This window comes from Podarcis filfolensis (assembly GCF_964270895.1).
Source record: "Podarcis filfolensis genome assembly, chromosome: 1".
NCBI classification, from domain to species: domain Eukaryota; kingdom Metazoa; phylum Chordata; class Lepidosauria; order Squamata; family Lacertidae; genus Podarcis; species Podarcis filfolensis.
This window is the reverse complement of record NC_139604.1, coordinates 94698867-94726401: the sequence shown is the minus strand read 5'-3', so window position 1 is coordinate 94726401 and position 27535 is coordinate 94698867. Positions and strand designations below refer to the sequence as shown.

Here is a 27535-nt window from a genome sequence, read left to right as displayed (position 1 = left end):
ATTTGGATGGTTCCCTGTCTCTATTTTAAACAATATTCAGTCATGCAGTAAGACCAAGTAGGATTTCCTGTTGAAGTTGCTCCCTGAGAATAGTGCCAATCTCCTCCCTCTGCCACTATCATTTAAATGTAGCAGTCTTGATTTTGAAATTATTATTATTATTATTATTATTAATCATAGAATCATAGAATCATAGAGTTGGAAGAGACCACAAGGGCCATCGAGTCCAACCCCCTGCCAAGCAGGAAATATAATAATATAATAATATACTGCCCTTCATCTGAAGACCACAGGGCAGTTTACAACATAAAAATACAAAATGAAAACACAAAATACATAATTTTAAAAACCACCAATAAAACCCCACAATTATATGTTTGGTTCATTTTACAGCTTTTTATCCCTTGGTCTATTTCAGTATAATCAAAAGCACCAAGAGAGGATGTTAATACTGTACTCCCTCCCCTGTTCCTCTGCCAGCCTCTTTGCTTACATTCCCCTTATAGTAACGAGCAGGATTCTAGGTTGCTGTTGTTGTTTACACCTGGCAGATGTGAGAGGAAAGTAGGTGGGGCAGAATAATCTCCGTAGTCTATCTGGAGGACATGCTCTGGGATGTCTCACCAGAGACATCCAGATGTTGCTGGACTCTTAACTTCCATCATTCCTCACCACTGGCTATGTTGGCTGGAGCTGATGGGCACTGGAGCCCAGAGTATTTAGAGGTTCACAGGTCCGCCACCCTTGGTTTAAAATGCCAGGGATAAACTCTGTGGATGAAGATTTGGCAACCTTAAATCAAAGCAGGCATCTTCTAAGGATGTAAATCTAGAACAAAGCATCCTAAAAGAAAGTCTTGCTTTGCTGAGAACCAGTTCAGACATTAGGTAAATTAGGTAAAGTGGGTGTCTTGTAGTTCTGCGGCAATTTTTGGAGAGATCATGATCTCTCCCTTGGTGAGATTTGTGAGCTCTGGAGCTCTGCTTTGTTGCTTTTCTTATATCTAAACTGGCTATTAAGAAGGTGGTTGTTTTTCAGCACAGAATGCCAATAGCATGGCACAACTGATGGCAGCAGGCTTGGTTTAGCTGCCTGCTTCCTTCCTTGTGCCACCCAAGTGCCCACCGACTGTTACCAAACTTGATGGTGTTTGCTAAAAGGCAGCCAACAACCAGAGGATTCCATTGATTTCACGGGACTAAGAAGGTACAGAGCTTGAAACTGTCCCTTTAGCATAGTTTCGAAGATTACTTGCAGATTCCTAGTTCCACTTCTTATATCTGCTAGAAGCTAGTAGCTGTACCACCTGCCCGCTCCCTGCACATCTCACATTTACATACCCTCCAAAGTTTCTCTGATGAAAATAGGGACATTAATAATAATAATAATAATAATAATAATTTTTACTATTTATACCCTGCCCATCTGACTAGTTTGCCCCAGCCACCTTGATCAACATTTGATGAGTGCCGCAACCCCAGAGTCAGTCACGACTGGACCTAATGGTCAGGGGTCCCTTCACCTTTACCTTTTTATCTCCATTTAAGTATCAGTTTTTGAATTGACATGAAGGGATGATAAAATTGTCTGTAGTGAATCGTTCTTCCAGATGTCAACCAGTGCTGGAAATGCATGTCCCAAGTCTTAAGCTTTGTTCGGAACCCTGGGAGACTCTGTTCATTAAGACTGGCTTTTGAAGCCCGAGAGTCTGAGCCATCATGTTGGGGAAAGAAGAGCTTACATTTTCTGAGATTTTAAATTTGCAGCTTAATTGCAATTTTAATGGAATAGTTTTATGTTTGTTTTTTAATTTCATTTTATTTTTACTTACTCCGAGCCTTTGGGAATTAGTGATCTATATTATCAACTAAATATTTTGAGCAATTTTATTCCTCAAGGCTGCTATGGTGATTTTATTAAGGTTGAATTAGAGGCAGAGGCCTCTGTGTTTTTATAAGTTAATAATGGCAGCTTGATTACTGTAGGCTCAGTAAGATTCCCCCAGAGATTCTGCCTCATTAAGTAGCATCTGTGTTGTCTTATTGACAGTCTTCTAGTATTCATTATGTCCCATGAATGCTTTAAAAGAGACAGGTTCTTGCTTTGATTGCTCTCTTTTCAATTCAGAAAGTACAAATTCCATGTAATTTAATCTGTGCCCCACACTAAATTACAGCCTATAGTGTTATGAATTAAGGTTGCTGTTCAGCGATAGTCATACTTAGGGCAGGCTTAAGTGCATTGATTTCAGTAGGTCTGCTCTAAATATGGCTTAGGTACATAGCACCTTAACAGATTCAATATTACTGCAATCTCTGTTCACAGGCTTCCTTAACAATTCTAGATATCTATGTATCTAGATATCTAGATACATAGGGGGGAAAGCTCAAATGGGGAAATATGCCCCTTTGTAGCAGATGTAATATTCTAAGGCAAAATGAAGTAAGTTCTTCACCCATGATGCGAACACAGTTTTCTAAGTTTTTATTTCCAGAGAGTGGTAGGGGACATTTTATCCCATGTTGATGGCCTTTCAGCTGATTCCCTGGTGGCCCGCTGGAATGCGGAGTTAACCAGGGCTATCGACTGTCTGGTTCCGAAGCGCCCTCTCTGATTGCATGGAGCCTGGACAGCCCCGTGGTTTTCCTCAGAGCTGAGGGCAATGAAACAATCGTTGAGACGGCTAGAGCGCCGGTGGAGGAAAACTCATTCTAAATTTGACCGGACACAGGTTAGAGCTCAGCGTCGAGCCTACCAAGTGGTGATAGCGATGGTGAAGAGGACCTTCTTCACCGCCTCTATTGCATTTGCAGAAAACAGCAGCAGGATATTCTTTCAGATTGTTCGCAATTTAACGGAACCACCTGCACCATCGGGGCCTGGTAAGGACCCCAAGATCTCCTGCAATGATTTTACAAGATGGGTGGGGTATAAATAATAAATTATTATTACTATGTTATTATTATTAATGGCATTTTTTGGTCCTATTTTCATTAAAATAAATCTTAGACAGGGGAACAACACCAAAGCACAAATAAATCATCATCATCATGCAGTCTTAAAACAAACAAAAACAATAAATATAAATCAAGTCACAATCCAGTTCAGTGAAGGTGAAACCGCTTCCCAATAAATCGTCCAAATGCCTGAGTAAATAGAAATATCTTCAAAAGAAGCATAAAACCTATTATGGTCAGCAGCGGCTGCATCTGTGAGGGTTGGCATTGCGTAACTGGGATACCCTATGAAGAATGCCCTCACACAAATAGCACACTCAGTAAGTGTGGTGCAGTTAAAAGGATGTTGCCACCTGATCTTAATGTACCGTATATAGGCTGCTATATCGGGAGCAGCCAAGCTAGCAAGTATCAAGGTATTAAGCTGCGTAGGACTTTATATGTTAATACAAGCACTTTGAACTTTATAACTTGTAATGAGACATCACCATGTGAAATACTAGATCAGGGAGCTGTTTTCCATGCCAAGGATGCATGTTTGCTCTCAAACCTGCTTCACCATTCCTGAATAAGTTGCCTGCATTTTAAAGTTCAACACACATCCCAATTCATGGGATTTTGTATGAAATTAAATGCTGAAACCCACTCTTAAACATGTTGCTTGGAATTTTAGAGCACTGAGATCAATAGGACTTGCTTTCCACATCGTGTGTTGTGAAGATTAGGGTAGTCTAAAATGCAATGATAATAAAGATAACTCAGTTCTGGCAACTAACGTCTCATCCATAAATGATCTGCTATGCTAAGTTGGCAACTACTGGCATCTGGAAATACTTCCTTTTTTTAAAAATTTTTCTCCTTTTGGGACACCACAGAGCCCCACGTCATCATGGCTTCTGGAGGGGGGGGGGGCTCAGTGAGCATCTCAATGCTACAATTGTCTAATGGTCAGCTTGACTGGCAACTTAGGGTACCAATATGGACTTGGTATATGAGCCACCCAGACATAGGTGACAACTCCCTGGGGCCCTGGGTGCCCAAGCACCCACAAAACTCCCCATGAAGAGGCCAGGCACCCACAAATTTCGGTGCCAGGGCCATGCATGTGGCATGGCACCCACGGTCCCGGGCACCCGCAGTAGTGGAGCCAAGTTGGCACTCCTGCACCCAGATATGTTCTCCAGCCACCCCTGACATTGTTGACTTTCAAAGTGAAATCTCAAGCCAATAATAACTGGAAGGAAATTGTTGATACCGGATTCAGTGGGAAATGGGATTACACAAATTGGAACGCTTCTGCGATGGGAGTTGCTCTCTGCTTATTCAACAACCTGCATGGCTTATTTATTTTAGCAACATGTTGAAAGAGAGTATAGAATTGGCCTTTGACCAAACCTGGACAATATTATCTACAGAAAACATTGCTCAAATGTTTGGATAGTTACTACTGTAAATCATGGGATAGCTTCTGTTTCAATGCCTTGCCAAAAACAGGACACTAAATGCTTTATGTGCAGTCATTTTCTTGCAAGGTTTTCTAGTGTGGTTAGGTCCTTAAGCAATTTTGTCTTAAGTATTTTGCTCTTCTGTATATTGTCACATTCCTTCAGTGACAATCCTGAACACTAACATCTCTCACTGGCAGCCACGTAAATGAAAGTCAGGTTTCCCCATATCAGAGATGTGGAATGAGGATGCCTTTTATTACCCCCCCCCCAAAAAAACCCACAGTCAAGCTTTTAAGAGTGATGACAGAACACGTAGCCATTATTTTGATAGTGATCTCTGTGAGTATTGCAGTACAGACAATAGATAATAATATGAAGGCTGCTCTGTAAAGACAAGAATACCAAAGTTGGCACAGCCATTCTCTCTACTGTAAATTGACTTCTTGCAGCAATTTTGTGCTTACGTGTGCTCCTGGAAGCCTAATTTTTGAGGGTTACTTTAACTTACAGTGGCCTAACAAATCCAGGCCAGCTTATTGAGTCCTTTCCATGGCCCAGTTTTATGTGCATAACTACTGCAAAGCACCAATTAAAAATTATACTTGCAGAACTGAATTAGTATTGGAAATCTGTATTTTTAATAAATGCATAAATAAAATGAAGTGCAACCTGAGCCTCATCCCTGGGTGCCTCTAGATAACCTGTTTATTTAAGCATTCATCCTGATTGGCTTGCAGAAAGCTTACATGGAGGTTAGATTAACACTGGTCTTTTTAAAGCATCAATATCACCAGTATCATCAGCATCTTCCCAGCTCCATATGGCTCATGCTTCATGTTAGTGTACTAAGGGCCTGAATATTTGTGCACTGAATAGTTTGTACAGAGGCAGATGGGCTCAAGTGACTTTCCCAAGGACACTTGGTAAAGAGCAGTGTCTGGAAAGAAGCCAAGCCCTGTACTTTCCTAAAAACAAGGCCGAAAAGCATGACTCTCTGTTTTCTTAAAAAGCTGGATGGAGTTAACTGAGCAGAGTGAATGTGCTGTTCTTGTGAGACCTTAGATCAATAGACAAGATACTATGTGTACCCTGAGGTGTTCTATCTGAGGTCTTTGGACCTAAGTGCTTTTGTGTGCGGTGTCCATTGTTTGCATTAGATCCTTGCAAATAAACCAAGCCGCTCTTATTTGCCGATGGCTTTGGATGACGTGAACTCTGAACTTTTATCTCACTTCAGGCGCATTTCCAGTATCTTCCGTGTACTTGGCTTGCTGGGGCTGGGGGGCTGGGTACATTTCTAGGAGCCTACACAGACTCTCAAGAGACTCTCAGAGCATTTAAACCAGATCGTGTGTTGTGTGGATTTGCAAGGCATTAATTATTATTCCTCCTCCTAATATATATTTATATCAACAAGCAAGACTGCTTCTGCTAGGCAATAGCTAGGAAATTCAGGGCTGGTCTCGAAATTTGCAAGCTGGGTGACATGGTGAAGAAATGTCAAGATTCATTAGGGATAGCGAAGGCTCGAAGGCCCTGAGGCTCTGGGGATTGGGAGAGAGAAGAGCTAATGATCTCAGCAAAGTTTTAGTAGGTCAGTCAGCTAAGAAGGTCTGTGCACAGCAGTGCAGGGATTTTGGATCCTGAACTTACCTGCCATGCAGCGGGCGAGGGGTGGGGAAAGAGTCTCTCTTTAGACGGCAATGTGAATGGCTTCAAAGTACAATAAGCCAGCCCTGTTGCCCTAGGGAGCCCTCCTGCTTATTCTGCTGTGTAGCGGGGTCCCAGACATCTGCCCCCCAGCTCTCCCCAATGGCACCACCGGGTGTGCAACCACATCAGAGAACCCACTCACAAATCTCAAACACTCCAAGTGTCCCTTTTTTTCCAGGGACAGTCCTGGATTTACAGAAACCTTCCTGGTTTCTGATTTGATCCCAGAATGTCCCGCTTTTCCTTAGGACATCCCTATTTTCGTCAGAGAAATGTTGGAGGTGTTATCCAACCCCAGGGCCATCTGAAGGCAGTCTTGTATAGGGAAGGGTTTTTTAAAAAATGCTTAATGTTGTATTATGTTTTTATATATGTTGGAAGCAGCCCAGGGTGGTTGGGGCAACCTAGTCAGATGGGCAGGGTATAAATAGTAATTATTATTACAGTGGTAACTCAGGTTACAGATGCTTCAGGTTACAGACTCCACTAACCCAAAATAGTCCCTCGGGTTAAGAACTTTGCTTCAGGATGAGAACAGAAATCGTGCGGCGGCGGCAGGAAGCCCCATTAGCTAAAGTGGTGCTTCAGGTTAAGAACAGTTTCAGGTTAAGAACAGATCTCCAGAACAAATTAAGTTCTTAACCCGAGGTACCACTGTATTATTATTATTATTATTATTACAGTGGTACCTTGGGTTACATACGTTTCAGGTGACATACGCTTCAGGTTACAGACTCCGCTAACCCAGAAATAGTACCTCAGGTTAAGAACTTTGCTTCAGGATGAGAACAGAAATCGTGCTCTGGCGGTGCAGCAGCAGCAGGAGGCCCCATTAGCTCAAGTGGTGCTTCAGGTTAAGAACAATTTCAGGTTAAGAACGGACCTCCGGAACGAATTAAGTACTTAACCCGAGGTACCACTGTATTATTATTATTATTATTATTATTATTATTATTATTATTATTGAATAGGCTGTCCCTATTTTCATCAGAGTAATGTTGGAGGGTATGAAATCTCAGCACCTTAGTCAGGGATTCTCAACCGGTCACTTTGGCTGCAAACCCTGATGTGGACACTGGAGTGGAAAACTCATGCCCTGCAAATCCCAATGTCAGCATTATCCGGTTCGTTAAAATTCAAATCCGTGCCTTTGCAACGCGCTCCTGTGTGCTTGCAGGGCCACGCCCCGAAGTCAAACTCCTCGCTAGGTGAACGGGAGCCCTGCACAAACACGTCAGGCAGGCCTCCACCCCTTCTCCTCCACTCCTCTGCTCCCCTTCTGTCATTCTCTCCTAAGTTTTCTTTTGGAGCGTCAGCAAGGAACTCTGCGTGAACTTGAGTTCCTACTTTGCTGTCAGGTGGCAGCGGCAGCCCTGGAGTAAAGGAGCAGCACAACCAGGTTTGCTTATTTATGAGACTGACTTCTGATTGCTGCTCTCACATCCTATTTGCTGGCTGCTTACGGAGGACTGGATTTGTCAGTTTCAACTAACATCTTCGCTTTCCAGTTGCTTTGCTGCTGAGGATTAACTCTTCGTACGCAGAGCTGCATTCAAAAAAAGAGATAAAAGAAAAAACAACAGAGTGCCAAGCAGGAATATGCTGAGCATTGATGTGCTTGTACGGTGAGGGCGGGGAGCAGTTTGCAAGGCTTCTGCAGCTTCTCCCCCTTCAGGGATTATTCTTGGGTGGGTGGGGGGAAGAAAACTGAAAGCTGAACTCCTTTGGGAAGGCCTTTACTCCATCTTCACTCCTGTAACCCGGCAACAACCATCCACCAATCAGCTTTGCTCAATGGCAGAAGTAGAGTTTGCTAGCAGTCTTTTATTCCTTCTCCCTTGGAACAGTCCTCACCAGCATCATTCCTGATGCACCCTGATCTCCTTTCGCACCCTGTCATTTCCAAGACCTGTGGGAGGTGGACCTGCAAGTATATCTGTTAACGGCGTTTATGGGGGTGGGGTGGGGATGTGGTGTCTGTCTGGTGGGTGGGGTAGGATTGGGGGTGGGGGCTGACTCTGTAAACTGTCAGAATACATGGAAGGAAAATTGCATGGATGAAACTGACAAGGAGAGGGGAAGGGGTTAAAAGATGCCCCAACTGATGCTTCTGAAATCAGTCAGCATGCAAGAAACGTGTCTGCCTGCTGCCTCTATGTATGCAAGGCATAATCATCTGTCTTGCGAGGACCTTCTGCCTGGGGGGGGGGGAGAACCCCACACCCACCTATTTCAAATAACTAAGAAAGCCCCTGCCTGGCATACACTTGCCGTATCTCCTGGAATCGTGCGCAATCCAGATTTAATTTTAAACTATCAAGGAAAATTGGCAAAACGTGGTTGAAACTCTTTTGCATGATTTTAGAGGAGATGCCAACCCACATCTCCCGTGATCCAAAGGTAATTGCCACATGTTGTGGTGTCTGTGTATATAATTACTTGTCCCACATGAGAATTGTTTGGTAACATTTGCTGACTACTGTGTATTCTTCTTTGCCAGGGTATTTAGGATTTAGTCTGATTTGAGGCCGAACAGAGAAGAGACAGCGGACTGTTCACCTGGTGAGTGAAAACTTCTAAATGTCACGGAGCTGGGAAACTTGAGCAGGATAAGGAGACAGGCGTTTAAAACGTAGGACCTATTTTGTGTGTGCTGTGTACCTCTCGCTGCCATACACATAAGATAAGGTCTGATGCAAAGGGTCAGAGAGGTGCAATTATTGTGTGTGTGTTTTGGGGGGAAAGGCTGTCCATAGGAGTTGGCTCAAGACATTTTGCTGAATACCAATTGCTGTGAATCGCATGTAGGCAGAGCACTGTTATGCTCATGCCCGGTTTGCAGGTCTCACACAGGCATCTCGTTGGCCACTGTGAGAAGAGGATGCTGGCCTAGATGGACCATTGGCTTGATCCAGCAGCTTCTCCTTATGTTCTTATGATAGCATCCTCCATTGTACAATGCAGGCTAGCATGAGTGGTGAGTTCTTTCCTTCAGCTCCTTGCTGCCTCTCTCCACCTCCTAATGGAAAGGCCAGTGCTGTGTAAAGCTGGCAAAACAAAAGCTCCACTGTTCTGCAAACACATCAACGGCTTCACCAGGCCGCCACTCCTGCCCTGGACCTCGGAGGGCAGTTGAACTACCAAGAGGGTTGATCTTAACACCTAAGAGGATCTGTTGGGAAGGAAGCGGTCTTTCAGATATTTGGGGCCTAAGTCATTTAGGGCTTCGTACATCTATGTGAACACTTTGAATGGGCCTGGAAATGAACTGCTGACCAGTGCAGCTGTGTTAACACAGGGGTTATACACGTTCAAAATGGAACCCCCAACCAGTAATCTGGCTGCTGCATTTTGGACCAGCTGAAGCTGTCTTCCAGGGCAGCCCCATGTATAGCACATTGCAATAATCCAATCTGGAAGCTATCCAAGCATGGAGTACAGTGGCCAAGTCATCTCTATTCAAAAAGGAGGCCATAGTTGGGAAACCAGGTATAGCTGGAGATAGGCACTCCAAGCCCACCAGAGTCTCCTGTGACAATGTTGGACCCAGGGGTAACCCCCCCCCCAAGCATTTAGTGAGAGGCATGTACATAATGGCCTCTGTCAAAAGATATTGTGTTCAGGTGATTTGCGATGACATGAAAGCTCGCTCTGTGTGTACTATTTCATTGATGATAGTTGTTTCACCCATGGAAATTATCACTTGTAGTCGTTAAGTGATGAAATTTTATGTGCAAATGCTGAATTGGTACATTGTATGTGTAGGAGATTGGCAATCATTAGCAATGGCTGGTTGTAAAATATAGTGCAAGACATATTGGCAAACAGTTTGCTGGGTTACAACATCTGCACCAGTTCAAGGCTTCTCTGCATTCTGCTTCTGTGTGTTGCCCATTCTAACTACATGCAACATGTGAGATCTGTAATTTGTTCTGCCAATATTTAAGAGCAGCCATGGGCCTCTCCAAAACTGATCGGAGCAGTTATACTTGCCATCAGCCCTGTGGAACTGAGGGAAACTGTGGGGCTAAAGCTTTGGGGGAAAGAGCCATGGCTCAGGAGTACAGCACATGGTGTTGTACGTAAAAAGTCGCAGGTTCAAACCCAGGAACGTCCCCTGCTTAGGGGTCTTAGTTGACCACAGGTTTAGCATGATTAACAGTGTGATGCAGCAGAAAGAAAGCTAATGCTATTTTAGGTTGCATAAGCATAAGTATTGTGTCCAGATCAATGGAAGTAGTAGTACCACTCTATTCTGCCTTGGTCAGACCACACCTGGAGTACTGAGTCCAGTTCTGGGCATCACAATTTAAGAAGGATGTTAGAAGAGGTAGCTAGGGATGTCTAGCCTGGAGAACAGGAGACTGAGAGGTGATATGATAGCCATCTTCAAAATCTGAAGGGCTCTCACATGGAAGATGGAGCAAGCTTGTTTTCTACTGTTCTAGAGGGTAGGACCTGAACTAATGGATTCAAAGAAAGCAGATACTGACTAAACTTTAGCAAGAACTTTCTGATGGTAAAAGCTGCTTGACAGCTGGACTGCTAGACTCCTTCACTGGAAGCCTTTAGCAGTGATTTCTGCATTTCAAGGAGCAGAACTGGCTGAACCATGGGTTCCATTCCAACTCTGCAATTCTATGGTTCCTCCACCACCACCTTTCCAAAGCAAGCAGTTATTCCTGAAAGTTCCAACTCGGCTCTATTCCAAGGGAAACTGAGGTGAGCTTGGGAGAGGTTGCCCATCCCTAGATCACAGCAAGGCCACATTCAGAGAGGTCACTTTCAGAATATTCCAATCATTTCATTTGTCCACACCCTAAGATTTTATCTACAGAAACACACAGGCTCACTAAATGGAATTTGCCATTCATATTATTAAGAGCCAATATACCCCCTAGCCATCAGATACCATTCATTTAAAAATGAGAAAAGAACAAAACAACAACAATGCAGTTTAGGCTTTCACTTATATTTTATTTTTTTACCCTTTCAGCCCTCTTGGTATAATTTTTCACAAGACACTGCACTCTTGCAGTTTCTTTCTCATATGTCCCCAAATACACCCAGCAATATAGCAAATAGTTTTTCTTTCTCACTCACTCTCTGTCTCCCTCTTAAGCTTGTTTCTAATGGAATGGTAATCTGTGTCCACAAAAGGATTTAGAGCATTCCATCATCAGTTTGCAGTGCCATTGGCATCTTTAAAATGCCAGGAGCAGAGCGTGGTTATTGGGAAGAAAGCAATAAAATGCAACATACTAACAAAAAGTGACTGTACATTGTGACGGAGGTGGGTGAAGGATTTTTCCCCCAGTAAGGAAGCAAAAGAAATGTATAACATCCTGGCTCTTCAATGGAGTAAGGCAGAGATGGGGTACCTGCAGTCCTGCGGATCATAATATCCAGCCATTGGAACTGTAGTTCAGGAACATCTCTGGAGGGCTACAAGGTTCCCCAGCTCTGGACTAAGGAATTCAGTCATCCCAGCTGCCTCCACATGTACTGTAGGAACCTCTCTTCGAATGCCAAACCATGGCTTCCATCTTCCCTGCCTCCCCACCTCCCAATCTTAAGATTGCAAGGTAAAATCTGATTTACATTATTACACCCCTTTGGGAAAGGGCCCATTATTTTTGCTTGTCTGCCAGGTGCTACAAACATCTGTGTTTAGGTATAAATAATGATAATACTGAATGGTTTCTGTGTGTCTGCAAGGCTGGGTATAGTGTAATATACAGTGGTACCTCGGGTTAAGAACTTAATTCACTCTGGAGGTCCATTCTTAACCTGAAACTGTTCTTAACCTGAGGTACCACTTTAGCTAATGGGGCCTCCCGCTGCCGCCGCCGCACGATTTCTGTTCTCATCCTAAAGCAAAGTTCTTAACCCAAGGTACTATTTCTGGGTTAGCGGAGTCTGTAACCTGAAGCATCTGTAACCCGAGGTACCAATATATTGGGTATACAAATACAGGTGTACAGGAGAATTTCCTGCTTTCTTTTTAGCAGCTCTGGCCTGCATAGTAATACAATAACATTCATCAGTCTTCTAATGAGATGTTGGTCTTAATAGCTGGAAATCTGGAGCATCTCTATAGCTATGAGGATCAAGGGAAATATCTGAAATCATTTCTGCTGAATAATTAGCAACCAGAGGAAAGTAATCTCTCCAGTAATGAGTAGATGGGACCTTTTTTCATTTGGCACAAGTCTTAAGTTTGCTTCTGTTCCCCCTCAATATGTACCCCACTAAGGAACAAAAGTACACATGACTTAAATTTGACTTTGCATCTAACATGTGAGGTTCTGTTGTTGTTGTTTTTAAAAAAAGCAAACTGTATTCATTGGGGAGAGCTGGAAATTAATGAGATCAAGGCTGGCACAGAGAGGAAATGTAACCCTTTCTTCCTCTGCAGCAGTCGAGGAAAATCCCATGTATGATGCTTGTATTTGCTTTGAGGGCAAACATTCCATTGGTGGCAGTGTGGGATTTCCTCCCAACACAAATACTAGTTTGAGAGGATAGTTCATCTTCCAGGAACACAAAAGGGGAAGAAGGGTTAAATTCCCTCTCCACAGCTGCTGGGATCTTATTAGTTATTAGTTCCCCTCTCTCAGCTGATGCAATTTGGATGCTGACCTGCCCCACCCCACACTGGCGGGGTGGGAGATGCATTTAACCTCACCTCATATCTAGCTTGTTCCTAATTCTTCACACCTGCTGCCTTCAGAGTGGTGTTATTACTATGCTTGTTCTTCGGCCTGTAACAAAGAAATTAGAACAAAGAATTAAAAGTATTGTCAAAAGAAGAAATGATAAATAATAACAACAACAACAACAATAGTTACCTCCAGTGGCTTTTTGTTATAGTAGTAAAAAAATGCCAGTACTCATATCTTGGTCAAAAATTCTGTGGGTGCCAGCACAAAATGGCTGCCACAGGCAGTTGTAGGGCAGGAGGTGAACGCAAAGAGGTCACAAAAAAGCCACTGGTTACTGCACCTACGGCTTTAGAGATCAACATAAGCAAAGAAAGGGGGAGATCCCTGCCCCATAGAATTTACAAACAAAATTCCAGTAGCAGGAAAGACAACAGAAGGAGGGGAGGGAGAAAAAAAGAGAGAGGAAAAGTTAATAAGCCTGGGGAGGGGAGAAACTAGGACTCTGATGCACGTTCAGTCTGTGCAAGCATTTCAGTTTGCCAGATGGAACAATCCGCCCCTCTCTTCTGGCATCCAGCTCTGGGGTTTTCCCTGACACCCCGCCCCCCAGCCAATTTTTTGGGGGGAGATGCGGCGGTGGGGGGGGGCAGAGAAAGCCCCCTTACGCAAGCAGAATCCCTAATGAAGCTGATGGGCTCCATTAGGTGAACCCCGCTCAGGGGGCGTTATCTGATGATCGCCCTGCTCAGAGTAGACCCATTGAAATGAACGAAGCTGCTACTCACGCCCATTCTTTTTCACGGGTCTGCTCTCACACAGCTCACAAATGCACCGTGCAGCCAGGGGGCTATCGCAAACGTGACGCTAGATCCCCGCTATTAACATGCACAGCGAGCCCGTGCCAAGAGCGAGTAGTTCGGCATCTCTTCTGGCAGGCTGGCCATTTCCCGGGCCACACACTCCCAGCCCCCGACCCTTTCCTTCTCCCTCTCCCTGACGGTGCCTGACCCCCTTTTTTTCCTCCCCTCTTGCCTCGCCCCTCCTTCCCAGCTGGTCCCTCCTCCCTCTTGCTCTGAATCTGCCGGCTGTGCTTTTCCTCGCAGTCACTGGGAGATGTGACAGCCTTTGGGATTGTATTATCTATGAAAAAGCTATATCCGGAGTTGAAAAAATCTTGACGTGGCTCCCGGGCAGCAGGGATGGATCGTGGAGAGAATCTCCGTCTCGAGCGCCTTTTCCTTTATGGCAGGGACTGATTATTTCCCCTGGTGGCTGTTCTCTCAGTACAGATGTGAGCACTAAACCTGGGGGGGGGGGAATAGGTCGGGGTGGGGGGCAGCAGAGACTAAAGACTAGCATGTTACTGAAATGTCAGTGTCTTGGAAGTACAGGCTGTATGTCAAAAAGGGACCTTCTCTAATTGCTTAAGCCTCAGGTATGCATTTTACATTTACTTACCAGGTCCAAATCCAGTTGTGAATTAAAATTGCTCTTGTGTGTTCTTTCTCTACCAGCTCAAAAAGTGTTTGATTTAGGCTTTTTGTATATTCTTTAAATATATTAAATGGCGGGGGGGGGGGGGAAGAAATGCAAATACGCTCCAGGAGTGCTGGAAGCAGAACTGTAATGCACGAGAACAGTGTGGCTTCAGCAAAATGCAAGCAGGTTATTAAAACTGAAACAGGAGGATTTCTCTCTCTCTTTAAAATCAGTTTTTGTGCATGGTGGGTCTCTCCCCCTCCCAGCAATCTTGCTAGTCTGACCTTTTAAACCATGTCCACCTGTCTGGTATGAGGCTGTGGTCTAAGATAGCTGAGGTAGCTGGTGGAAATAAAACACAAATGCTGCTAGGAAACCCGAGGTGTTATGAATGCAAAATTGGATGCAGTTTTCATCATCCTCACTACTTGTGAGCAAATATGTGTCTGCTATTGAAGGTGCCCATGTGTCTCTCTGAGCCAGGTAACTGTTGCATCTGCAGGTGTAACTGCCTTCCTTGGGTGTTTTTTGGTTGGATTCTGGCAGTCTTTGTGGGTGTGGGCTTGAGAGCTGGCCAAGAGTTCCAGACCACAACTGCAGTGTAAAAGTGTTTAGTCCATAACTCAAGAAGACTTTGAGTCATAGAAGAACACTGTTGCTAATAGCTGCTCACCACAGCCATGGTTCCTTCGTTCTTTTCTTTTCAAAGCATCCAAAATTACTCAAGCATTTTTTTGGGGGGGGGGTGGGGGGGTGGAAGGAAGAAAGAAATGGTCCAGGATCCAATGAACCTTAAAATTAGCTGGAGCTGAAGGAAACCTGGAGGAATACTAGCATGTTGGTCACTGGTTGATCTTTTGTCTTGAGAATGAAGGAAGTTTCAAATGCATATTTTGAATGAGGCATGGCAGCAAGTTGGAGGAAAAGTTATTGAAATTCACTAGGCTGGTGCAGATGGATGAGCCAAATGTAAGATAAGAACATCAGAAGAGCCTTGCTGGATCAGACCAGTGGCCCATCTGGGCCAGCATTCTGCTCTCACAGTGGCCAAGCAGAGCTAAATGGGTCAATGGTCTGGGCTCAGTATAAGGCAACTTCCTGTGTTCTGGCCATAGTGACCATTAGATTCTAGCAATGGTCACTATTGCTGGAATCCAGAGCCATTGAGATTGCAATGTTATACCCACTTACAAGGGAGTAAGGCTCTTTCGACTCATTGGACTTCTGAGTAAATATGCATAGGGGTAGTACTGTTAGTTTCATGACTGTGGGCTGCCTTGAATGTGTCACGCAAGAGACATTTGCAAACTGTTGGGAAGTCATAAAAAGGCTGACTGTGACTTGACTACATGTCACACAATTTCCCACGCTAAGGTGGCATTAGTGTGGTTCATTTTACCATCTGTGCACAGGCCCTTGGTATGGGAGTGGCTCCAAGGAAATAACCAGTGAGGAGAAAAAGGAAGAGCAAAGTTTAAAGTAGCAAGATCACAAAATTACTGAGTCTGTTAATTATGTTGTTTGTTGTTCTTATTTTGTGCTGAGGTGGGGCTTTCTGTTGGATGTTGAAGGGCACATTTGGTTGGCTTGCCACTCTGCTTTCAATGCCCAAGGTAATAGGAGGTGGTGGTTTTGTGTGTGTGTGTTTTTTTACAATTATGGCTATATTGAAAATACCGTATTTTTCGTCCCATAGGACGCTCCGTCCCATAGGACGCACCTAGTTTTTTGGGGGGGAAATAAAGGAAAATTTCCCCCCTTTATTCCCCCCCCAAAAAAGCAGGTTGGGGAAACCTAACCAGGTCGAGGAACAGCGGGATGGCGGCGCTGCGCCTCCCTGCTGTCCCCCGAGCTTGTGGGGCTGGCCGATGTCTGTCCGGCGCGCGGGGCGCTCTGCAGCGTGGGGAGCCCTGCGGGGAACTCCTGCAGGGCTCCCCACACTGCGGATGTCTGTCTGGCGCGCGGGGCGCTCTGTTTCAGGGCGCCCCGCCAACCGGGCGGCAGGCTGCTCACCACGCTGCAGATGTGTTCCCAAAGCGCCGGGCGCTCTGCTTTCAGGGCGCCCGACGCTCCGTGAAGCAGGCTGCTATCCGCAGCCTAGACATCCCTGCGGGACCTCCCGCAGGACTGCCTAGGCTGCGGATGTCTTCCTGAAGCCTGGAGAGCGAGAGGGGTCGGTGCGCACCGACCCCTCTCGCTCTCCATGCTTCAGTGAAAGCCTGCATTCGCCCCATAGGACGCACCCAGATTTCCCCTTCATTTTTGGAGGGGGAAAAGTGCGTCCTATAGGGCGAAAAATACGGTAGATTGGGGGGACCACAGCTGACTGGACTTTGGGGACAATGGTGTAGATGACAATGTTTTAGATGACATTACTTCCTACATCAGACTACAGTATTTGTCAAGATAATGATGGGTATTACTCATACTCTCTTGACAGCTGAGACACTTGTTTAATATCAAGGGCACAACTTCCTGAACTCGTCTTATGACTCCTGGCTAACTCACTTTCATTTAGTAGCTCATTTGTATTGATGGAAGCTTCACGATGCCTTGGCATCATTCTGTTGCTACCAGCAACATTGCTAGGCATATATCATCATTAGACAAAGGAGTGGGCACTCATTTTTTTGTCTAAAGGGTCAACACTATAAGCTTAGCCTTCAATCTTTCCCGCCCACAATGAACCAATTGCCAGCATTAGTCCAATAGGAGCTGTTGACAGTAGTCAAAACTACTCTTTTGGAACAATCTCTACCTCATGGATTGCCTCACTAACTGGGAGTATATATGAGGGAACTACAGTGACACCCCTGCTGATAGGAGTAATAAGCAAGCAGTGAGCATATCCAAAATGCATATTGCTATTTATACCAAAATCGTCCTCCGTTTGTTGTCATGAAGCACCAAATTCAGGCAGTTATTTGAAAGGAGAAGTGTTAACAGAAGAATGAGTGACGGCAGGTGTGTTTGTGTGTGATGGAATGGTGAGTGGAGTCAGAGTGAGTGACAGATACTCTCCATCTCTCGAGAAGGGCAGTTAGGAGACAGTTGGGCAGAGAGAGAGAGAGAGAGAGAGAGGAGCTGTTGAGTGGGAACAGAAAAAGAGAGAGAGGACTGCTTCAAAGGCTGGTCAGAACAGCTTTTCCAGGGGGGAGTCAGCGTGTTAGGCTAAACAGAACCATTGTTCCTTGTTTTGTACTTGTTCTTCTGGGTGTTATTTTCTATAAATAAATATGTTTAATCGCTTTACATTTCTGAATGTCTTTTGGTTTGGGGGAATATAGGGTAGCATATCTCACCCCATGCAATGGCTTTGGCTTATATAGTGAATTGTATAAAAGAACAATCTTCCCGCGATGTATCTGAAGAAGTGTGCATCCACACAAAAGCTCATACCAACTTAGTTGGTCTCTAAGGTGCTACTGGAAGGAATTTTTTTATTTTGTTGCGGTGTAGCAGTTAGAGTACTGGACCCGGGAGACCAGAGTTAAAATCCTGACTCATGCATGAAGCCCATAGGATAACTTTGGGTCTGTCACTATCTCTCGGCCTAACCTGCCTCAGAGGGTGACTATGCGGATAAAATAGAGAGAAAGAGAAGTATTTATGTCACTTTGAGCTCCTGGGAGAAAAAGTGAGGTATGAATGTAATCATGAATAAAAGTAGAGCTTAACTCAATAGGTGGAGGCAGCTGTGTATTTGGGGGGGGGGGACTTAAGGGGAAGTCTAGACTTGGTGGACAGGTAGGAGCCAGGGTCTTTTAGGGAACCCCTGGGACATCACACCATTTTTGTTTGTATTTTGCAGAGAGCTAAAGAATAGACAGGAATCTCTGGGGAACTTTGGAGAAGTGGAAGCATGAGTGACCTATAGCAAAAAGGAAGAAGCCAAAAGTGTTATGAACTGCCCTCTGCTTGACCATTCCAACTGGTCATTAGAAGAATTAATAACTAAGAATTGGTACCTACCTTTTCTTATATCCTCCTCCCTCCATCTTCCTTTTATGTTGTATCTTTTAGATTGCAAACCTGAAGACAGGGACTGTCTTATTACTGATCTTTGTAAATTGTTGTTGTTGCTATTTTATTTTATTGACTTATATACCGCCTTATACCCGGAGGTCTCAGGGCAGTTAACTACTCTGGGAGCCGTTTTTCAACAGAAGGGCATATGTTCTTGTGTGTATATCTATGTGTACAGTATGTGTGCAGTATGGTACCACAATGTACTGCTTTACAGGGGGACAATGTAAAGTAGGATAACCCAGTAGTGCCAGCACTGTGTCTGGACACTCTGAAATCTAGATGAATGCAAACCTGTGCAGGTGTGTGTCATTGTGTAGGTTTGATATACATTGGACAGGTACATAGATGAGCTAGAATTTATCAACCAGTTTGCTGATCAGAGTGGCCAGCTCATCTCACACACTGTTTGCTAGTTCAGCAGTTTTCCTTTTAAGGTAATCTGGTAAAGGCTCGGTTTGCATGTGACTGAGTGGTTATATGGTTTGGCTAAGTGTAAATGTGTGGATTTCTAGAGAGATTGTGGCTCCTGTGCTTCTCCCCCTGTAAAGCACCGTGGTACAGCTTGTGGACTACCTTGGTTACAGCTGGCAGAAGCAGATTTAGGGTAGCATGGTTGGTTCGGTCGCACTGGGAGAATGGAGCATGGGAGGCAGGTGTGTGTATCTGAATGTTGGTGTCACACAGGGGGCTGCTGAAATTTTAGACCCCACGGTCTGCCACTGCAGCTGGAGCAAGAGAAAGCCAGAAACCCAGGTTTGGATGTCACACTAAGCCAAACCTTGGATTACCTTGGGCAGCATGGCAGCTGCAGATCTGGGGGAGGAACTCAGCTGCTGTGATCTCCTCTGCAGGAACCTGTGTGTTCACACTAAACCATGGTTTAGTGCAAGATAGAGCTGTTCCGCCAGGTCTTTGGCCAGGATTCAGTCTGACTCCCTCTCCCCTTTCATAAGAACTTGAATGAAAGTGGCCTCCCAGTTTTTCTCACAGGGGCATATAAGTTCAGCACAAACAGTTGGGCCTGGTGAGCATTTAAGGTTCCCAGCCCTAATCTGTGGGTTGCCATCTGACTGGGTTTTATTTTGATCCTGATCTGATTATAGGATGTATTTTAATTGATTGCCTGATTTTATGTTAATGTGTTATACATTTGATGTTAGCCGCTCTGAGCCCGGTTTTGGCCGAGGAGGGTGGGGTATTAATAATAATAATAATAATAATAATAATAATAATAATAATAATTAATTAATAATAATAAGTGTTATGTGAAAATCAGGTTACCTTTAATCATCAACCCCTTTGTCTTCACCATTTAGATGCTCATGTTTTGGGTTCCCAACTGTCTTCAGAGAAGGAATGGCTGCTCTACATATTTCATGAGCAACATTTGAATCTTGTCCATTTTAAAACCTGTTCATTAATTAAATCTAGGCTCTTTTGTGGGCACCGTGATGTAGTTTGCAGACAAAATGAACTTCCCTCTGAAGTCAGCATGTCACAGTAGTGCAGTATTACAATCATCCAGCTATTACGGACTGCACTGACCCCAGAGAATAGGGCAGGATGGCAAAGAATACATTCAGAATATGTGGTACATATTTTTGCTTGGAGCTATGGTATTAGCTGTGACGACTGTGATGAACAATATGGAATGCGATCACGTTAGTAAGCGTGACACTGAAGTGTGATGCATAATGCAAATATTGCCAGAAAAGTCTGTGGCTGCTACAGTAGACATTATTCCTACTGAATTCATGCTCTGCCTCTGACCCAAATTCAGAGCAAAAATATCCCAACTGTGGTAGTGAGCAGGCTCAGGAGAGCTCCTTGTGAAGTTGAAGAGCTGTGCAGGCAACTGAAATCTGAAGAGAGAGAAAGCTCTGCATGGGGAATGTGGGTCTCCAGCTGAGCCTTACAGTTGGAACGTGCGACCAGCTTCTTGTATTGTGGTCCAAAAATAAATAAATCAGCTTATTTTATCTTTCTCATCCAGGCACGATGTTCCGCAAGAAAAAGAAGAAACGCCCCGAGATCTCTGCTCCACAGAACTTTGAGCACCGTGTGCATACCTCGTTTGATCCAAAGGAGGGAAAATTTATTGGCCTGCCTCTGCAATGGCAGAATATCTTGGACACTCTGAGGCGGCCCAAACCCGTCGTAGACCCTTCAAGGATCACCCGGGTGCAGCTTCAGCCTATGAAGGTGAGGATGAAATATCTGAACCCAATCATCTGGAATCTGAATTAAATAGTCCCTCTTTACATTTCAGCTTGTCAGATATGGAGGGGATGTAGCAACTCCCTTATAAAGAATGGTTGCAAGGTGTTGGGATTTTGTAGTTCAGAGACAAGGCAAATAAGAGGTGACATGATAGAAGTTTATAAAATTGTGCATGGCATGGAGTAAGTGGCTAGAGAAGTTCTTCCTTTTTCTCTTATCCGCAACTTGTGGACACCCAATGAAGCTGAGTGTTAGAAAATTCAGGACAGATAAAAGAAAGTAATTTTTAATGCAATGCGTAGTTGAACTATGGAACCGGCTCCCACAAGAGGAGGTGATGGGCAACTTGGATTGCTTTTTAAAAGAATTAGACAAATTCATGGAGCAGAGGGCTACCAGTGACTCCTAGCCATGATGGCTTTGCTCTGCCTTCACAGTTGGAGGCAGCAATGCTTTTGAATGCCAGTTGCTGGACACTACAGTAGGGGAGAGGGCTCTTGCGGGTCAGATCCTGCTTGCTGGTTTCCCACAGGCAACTGTTTAGCTACTGTGAGAACGGACTCAATGGCCTATTTAGTGACTGTCCCTTTTCTGTGGAACACTCTTCTTGTTGAGATAGAACAGGCACCCACTATCCCCACTTTCCGGAAACAATTGAAGACAGGCTTTCCCAGCTGGATGTTTGCCATGGGTGTCTATTTTATATGGTTTTAGATTTTGACTTTTTAAAACAGGTTTTTTGTGATTAATACGTTAGCAACAACTTTCAATGGTATAGGAGCCCTTTTCTCTTTCCCGTCTGGGCACTCTTAATCTCACTTCGGAATTGTTGTTGTCCTTTATTTTTCTTTAACTGCCCAGATATAATCTCATTCCATCTTGGGAAAGCATGTGTGAAGCAAACTGTCTCGAAGCCCGTTCTGTTGCAGTAACCCAGAAATTATGAATATGGGAGATTGTTTGAGAGAGACTGAAGAGGCCAAGCAATCCCTGTTAAGTGGGCTCCTTGACCTGAGTGTTTGTTTCAGCCATTTCCTCCCCCCCCCCCCGCAACTCTTTTTTTATTGATTTATCACCACATACAGAGCAAGAAGCCCAACCCATCTGCCAGGGCCCGTCTCCTGAGCCAGCTGGGTGGCTGACAGAGCAAGTCAGACTGTTGACAAAAAGCAAAAGAGCACATATGCGTGCCTGCACAAGTAGATGGATGCATTTCCATGGCAGAAGTGGAGAGAAGGAACATCCTAGTCCTAGTGCAGATCCCCATGTTCCTGATAGGGCAGCATATTTGTTCGAGCTTTTCTCTGCCTATTTTAGAATCGCTACCACCAGCCAGAATAAGTAGAGAGAGAGGAAAGAGGTAGTTATGGTTGGGTCATAGGATTGGCTTAAACCCGGGTGGATGGATCAGGCCTTCCTGACCGATTACGGAGTAGCACATATGCATATGTGAATGCTCTCTGGTAGTCCTCTACCATATTTATATCTATTACAGTGAACTGCATCCTTACATGAGTAAGGGAGTTAGTAGTCAGAAGAAGCTACTGTTTTGACTGCTGCAGTTAATTCAGCTTGTGTTTTATGAAGGCACTGCAGAGATGTTAGCAAAGGGAAGAAATTCTCTTCTCACTCCAGGGGAAGTTTCCCCCCCATACGGATTGGGAATGGTGCCAGGAGAAGGCATGGGTATTGTATCGGGCCTCCCTGTGGTGAAATAGATGGTGTTAGTTAATAGATTCTTAAGCTTCTTACTTCCTAAGTAAATGAGTTGGCTAAGCTGCAAGGTAGATAAGGTGCGGGAGGGGCAGGCGTCTGGGATGGAGAGACATGTGTGCTATACAGTGGTACCTCGGGTTACATACGCTTCAGGTTACAGACTCCGCTAACACAGAAGATAGTACCTCGGGTTAAGAACTTTGCTTCAGGATGAGAACAGAAATCGTGCGGGAAGCCCCATTAGCTAAAGTGGTGCTTCAGGTTAAGAACAGTTTCAGGTTAAGAATGGACCTCCAGAACGAATTAAGTACTTAACCCGAGGTACCACTGTATTACGTTCCAGAATCAACGTTATTTGCACATGGTCACAATATGATTTGTCTCAGAATGGAGCCAGTTCCTTACTGTGGGCGAGTTGTTCAGTGAGAACATAAAGCTATCATTATTATAGATTTAGTATTGCAGATGATTTCCCCCACAGCATTTTGATACATCACTCAGTAAGGGGTAGCAGACAGCTAGAACAAGACTGTGGATTGTATCCAAATAGCTGGTTCATCATGTGTGCATTTACCGTGGCTTAACTCCAAACTCTTCCTTTCTCATATTGTCTGCACAGATTGAAACAAGCCCCGCTCCCTCAGCCCTATGATTGCTTGAATTGAGCCTCAGATACTACCCCTATTCCATTGTTGTAAAAGATGTGAGTTAGTGGCCAGAGTGGGGAGGGCTGCATTCACCTCGCGCCTATTCCAAAATCTCCTAAAGGCTCTCCATGGCTCAAAGGAGACCTGCAGGATGCACTGCTAGAGATATGTCTTTAATGCATGAGCAAGACTTTGGTTGGAGCTGCTGCAGGGTGCAATGGTAGGAGCTGAATGGGTGCATCTCCCCACCCCCTTCCATTAATGCAACTATTGTTGTGTGTTTGTCACTGACTGAACATGGCTCCAGTTTTTAAAACAACTAGCAATTAAAAACAAATAGCAGGAGGCACAAATGTACTGTCCATGCAAGAGGTATATTTCTCAGCACCTTGCCATGTTAAGTCTGTTTGTGGGTAGCGCCAAGCCTTTTTCCAATTCAAGTTCAGCATCACACAGTAGATGACCATCTCGACTGTGAGTCCTGGAAAACCTGCTCCAGGTCTTGCAGGCGCTTTCCACCTATGTGGGAGGGCAGGGCCCTGACGGACTCCAGCTACAAAAACTAGGGTGCTGAAAAGAGACTTGGGCTGGGGTGTTGTTTAGGGTTTTCGTTGTGTGGGGGGGTTGCTGCTCTCAATTTTTTATATCTTTATTTTAGATCTTGTGATTTATGTGGCAATTGTTCAGTTTGCTTGTGTATTTTAAATGTTTTATTTATTTATGTCATGTTGTAGTTCTGTGTATTTCTATGTTGTAAACTGCCTTGAGCTTGGTTTGAACTGTGGAAAAGTGGCATACAAATAAAATTTTGGTTGTAATCTTTATTAAATTTGTATACCACCCTTCATCTGTAGATCTCAAGGTGCTTCACAGCATATGTACCGTATGTATGCATGCAAAGCAGAATGTGCTTCACCCCATAAATCTCTAATTCCAGTGAGAGGTAGGTTCAAGTTACACACTCAATAGTGTCAAAATGCCTGAGAATCTTCTGAATGAATCTTCTGAGAATGCCTGAACAGGTGTCCACAGAACGTTAACATAGCTTTTGTTTGTTTTATGGTAGACTGTTGTGAGAGCCAGTACATTTGAAGTGGAAGGATATATCTCTGGGATACTCAATGACATCCAGAAGCTTTCCCTCATCAGTTCAAATACCCTGAGAGGGAAAAGTCCCACGAGCAGGAGAAGAGCGCAGTCGCTGGGGCTTCTGGGAGAAGATGGACCCACTGACATGTACCTACAGTGTGCGGAACCAGACTGGGCAGACAAATATGGAAACTACCTCAACTGCAATGGCGGGAGCAAGTCCTCGAGACGGCAGACTTTATGGCCAGATTATAAACCTGCATTGGACGGACAGGCTCACTCCAATGGCCTCGTGATGAAAGCGCAGTCTCTTGGCCCTTCAGAATTCCAGGGCACAAACAGCCGCTTTATCCCACTCTCCTCAGGTTTTCAGCGCCAGCAATACATCCCAGTTCCTGAGGCAAACAGTGAAGATGCTGGAAGGGGATGGAGCTCCGAAGAGCACTACGCTCAGCCTAGCCAGGGGAGCCAAGCTAATTCGAGGCCGCCCGGGGAAGGCAGTCCTGGCTCCAAATCGAGAGACAACAGCTTGAAGAGGAGGCTCTTGAGAAGCGTGTTCCCCTCGTCCAGCGCCTCAAACAAGATCGGAAACAGCCAAACACAGATAAAGGTATGTTTATTTTGTGCCTGAGAGGTTGGTGCCTTTCAAGTACAGTTCTGAAGGTCAATATGGCTTCTAATAGTTTAAAGTTAATGTCAGGCCAGGGCTTATGCTTGCATTATGGAGCAGCTATTGGCCTAAATTTGCACTGATGTTACACCATCGACACAATCCACAGAGCATGCTGGTATATTCTTTGGCAAACTGTATTTCCCCTTGTTGCCCACAGTACAGCTGTCAAGGGAGCCAAGACAAACAAGCAAATCTATGTCTGCAATCATCATAATCTGCTTGTCAATGTCATTGTCCTTGGCAGTAGTGTAGTGGCGAATTCATGGTGGTCACACGCATGCGCCGTTCTAAGATCATACAGCTTTCTTGGATTAAACAATAATCTTATAATTATATCATAGCCATAATTAAGGATGCATTGCTCCAATCAGTGCAGATCTCCATGTTTTGCCTTTTAGCCAGATTTACTATTTTCTGTGCACATACGTGGGCAAATGATTTGGAGCTCCAACATCCTCTTTGGGAGGGACTTAAGTTGTGTTTTCTGTGAAGTTCTATTGTATGGAGCAGAACTTGCACACCATTCTTTTGAAACTGGAGCACTGTATGCTTTCAGTGTTCCTAGATGCTTAGCTTTGGAGCATGAAGTGACTACAAAGCTCCCCTTTCATGTTCATTGGGTGGCTGTAGGACTCTGGAGACAGGGACCCTGCTGCAGAATTGTATCAGGTCTTGGACAATCCATTACTCTGGATCACTACGCAACTAGTCCTTGGACCCTCTACTTTTCTTCAAAACGTATGTTTCTAGGCCTCATGACGATATGGAAATGCAATGAAATTTGATCTTTGTGTACTAAAGACCCAGTTGTTCCTGAATCTGAGACTACCTATTATTCTTCTCATGGGGAGAAAATAATAATTGGGGCTGAATTTTGAGTGAGAAAATACCCGTTGGAAATATGGTGAATGCAGCTGCTTTATCACACCCCTGCCCTCAAATGGCCATTCATTCACGTAAACTCTCAGGGTTGCATTTGTTTAAGAAAATAAAATGGTAGATCAGTGGTTCTTAAGCAGTGGGCTGGGACCGACCAGGGGGCTTCAGTGTCATTGTCTGCCTCCTTCCTGGCCTGCTCTGCTCCAAGCAACCCAGTCATATTTTTTATTATAATTTATTTATTTATTTATTTATTTATTTATTTATTTATTTATTTAGCTAGCAAACAAGCTGGGAATACAAAGGAACGGAAAAAGAGAGGAAAGTTGTTACAGGAGGAAGAAGTGAATGTAGAAGGACTAGAGGGAGGGATGAAAAAAAACCTGACAGGCTGGGGTGCATGTGCTGAAAGTAAGGCACAAGTTGAGTGTGAAAGGAGAATGGGATAAGAAACTACAAGAGATGGGTAAAAATACTTAAGAGAGGCAAGTAGGAGTGGGAAGGAAAAAATATAAAAGAAAAAGCCTTCTCCATGTAGAGACACTGGATCAGCAAATTCTGTCTAAATTGAAGAGGCTGAGGCACAATACTTCCGGAGCCAACATCTGCAGTAGCTTGAGGAAAGTTGAGCTATGGAACTCCTCACAGCAAGGAAAATGCTGTGGTAAAGAATTTATCAAAGATTGATTTGATATTCATGGAAAATTATGCTAGTCATTGATAGGTGGATATGCCAAATGCTGTCTCCATCTGCCGCTTTCTGATGGGCTTTGCTCCTGTGGCTGGTGGGCCTCAGTCATTTTCCACGGTCTCACCTGAAGGTAGAAAGCTTGAGAACCCCTGTGCCGGAGGCAGGATTCCTGTGACTGCATGAACATCTCCTTTGGCCCCACACAGATCCTTGGCCTTCCTGATGTCTCCCACCTCACACAAACACTGTGCCAATGCCTTTTTTTTACTTTTACCAAAACGGCTTTTATGAAATTAAATGTCTTAGTTACAATTCTAGTTCCATCTCTTCTCTGTATTAAATCAATCTGAGTATAGCTCATGATTTACAGGATTTCTTCAGTAATCACTTTCAGTTTACGGATGCCAGAACAAAATCCCAAACAGAGTTCCCTGTGTTGTTGCACATCAGCTGCTAGTCGGGGAGGCTGAGCAGCCTAAACAAAGCCCCTTCACCTCTAGCCTCTTTGGGGCTTCCTCTGCCCTTTCTATTGTCTTTTTCTAACTCCATGAGCGTCTCCTCACTAGCCACAAGGACTCTTCAGTCTCGCACCACTTCCTGATATGATTCTATTTATTTCATTGTTTCCCGGCACTTCACATATACACAGTTGTGCGTGAGTAGAACTTGTGTATATGGGGTGTGTGTGAAATGTCTGTAATTTTAAAAATGGCCCTCCTGGCTTTCCCTTCCTCAATCTGATTCTGAATGGATTAAAAACCAATTCAGCCTTTAATGCTGTGAGTTCTTTGGAAGCTGGTCGTGCACGGCTCCTGCAGTGTCAGCTGGTTGCTGCTATTGACTAACCACGTTTGTTCTGGGCCAGCCAAGAGGAGGAAGCTCAGCTGAAAGTGTGTTGAGTTCTGGCTGACTCAGAACATCTTCATAAATGCAAGAGGATGACACAGCGAGAGCAGATTGCAAGTAGTGAGCGAGTCAGGCTGCAGCCCATGTTAACTTGACCTAGATTGCAGCGTCGCCACTCTTTCTCCTAAAGGGTGTTTGCACAGCACCTTGAGGCCTCTGCTGGTTTCTCATTCTGTGTCTTTCCTTTCAGTGAAAGGGGAAAAAGCAAAATGGTATGGATCACACAAGTAGGAATTGGTGACTCTGTCAGTTTCAGTTTCTCTCAGTTTCTTATTTTTGCACTTTCAGCTTTCCACAGCAGTTTGTGTGTTACATTAAAGTCCTTATGAAAACTAATCATCAGTTAATTTTTGCTGATAGTCAAACCTCGGTTGTCGAATGAAATCCATTCCAGAAGACCGTTCGACTTCCAAAATGTTCAAC

The 27535-nt window shown here is 44.4% G+C and overlaps 1 protein-coding gene and 1 long non-coding RNA gene across 18 annotated transcripts in view; one reads left to right on the top strand and one right to left on the bottom strand.

The window, feature by feature from the left end:
- Positions 1 to 27535, top strand: part of LOC310762703 (serine/threonine-protein kinase PAK 6-like) — a 46334-nt gene that overhangs the window by 5398 nt on the left and 13401 nt on the right. Inside the window, exons 1-5 of one of the 13 annotated variants that reach the window (XM_083614117.1) lie at positions 7849 to 8048; positions 8619 to 8680; positions 18074 to 18226; positions 20285 to 20493; positions 23941 to 24573. In XM_083614117.1, the coding sequence (XP_083470243.1) occupies positions 20290 to 20493; positions 23941 to 24573 (837 nt within the window). In that variant the 5' untranslated portion in view covers positions 7849 to 8048; positions 8619 to 8680; positions 18074 to 18226; positions 20285 to 20289. Of the gene's footprint in view, positions 1 to 7848; positions 8049 to 8618; positions 8681 to 13889; positions 14219 to 17301; positions 17395 to 17427; positions 17682 to 17739; positions 17905 to 18073; positions 18227 to 20284; positions 20494 to 23940; positions 24574 to 27535 lie in introns of those variants that run through there. The other 12 variants (XM_083614115.1, XM_083614112.1, XM_083614122.1 and 9 more) reach the window with 12 other exon arrangements.
- Positions 306 to 17265, bottom strand: LOC310766484. 5 transcript variants are annotated; one of them, XR_014550197.1, is made up of 3 exons: positions 17137 to 17265; positions 12807 to 12882; positions 306 to 770 (listed from the first exon to the last, which is right to left on the bottom strand). It is a non-coding gene; the product is annotated as an uncharacterized lncRNA (long non-coding RNA). The 5 variants fall into 5 exon arrangements; XR_014550198.1 differs by lacking the exon at positions 17137 to 17265 and adding an exon at positions 15763 to 15932; XR_014550199.1 differs by lacking the exon at positions 17137 to 17265 and adding an exon at positions 14242 to 14324.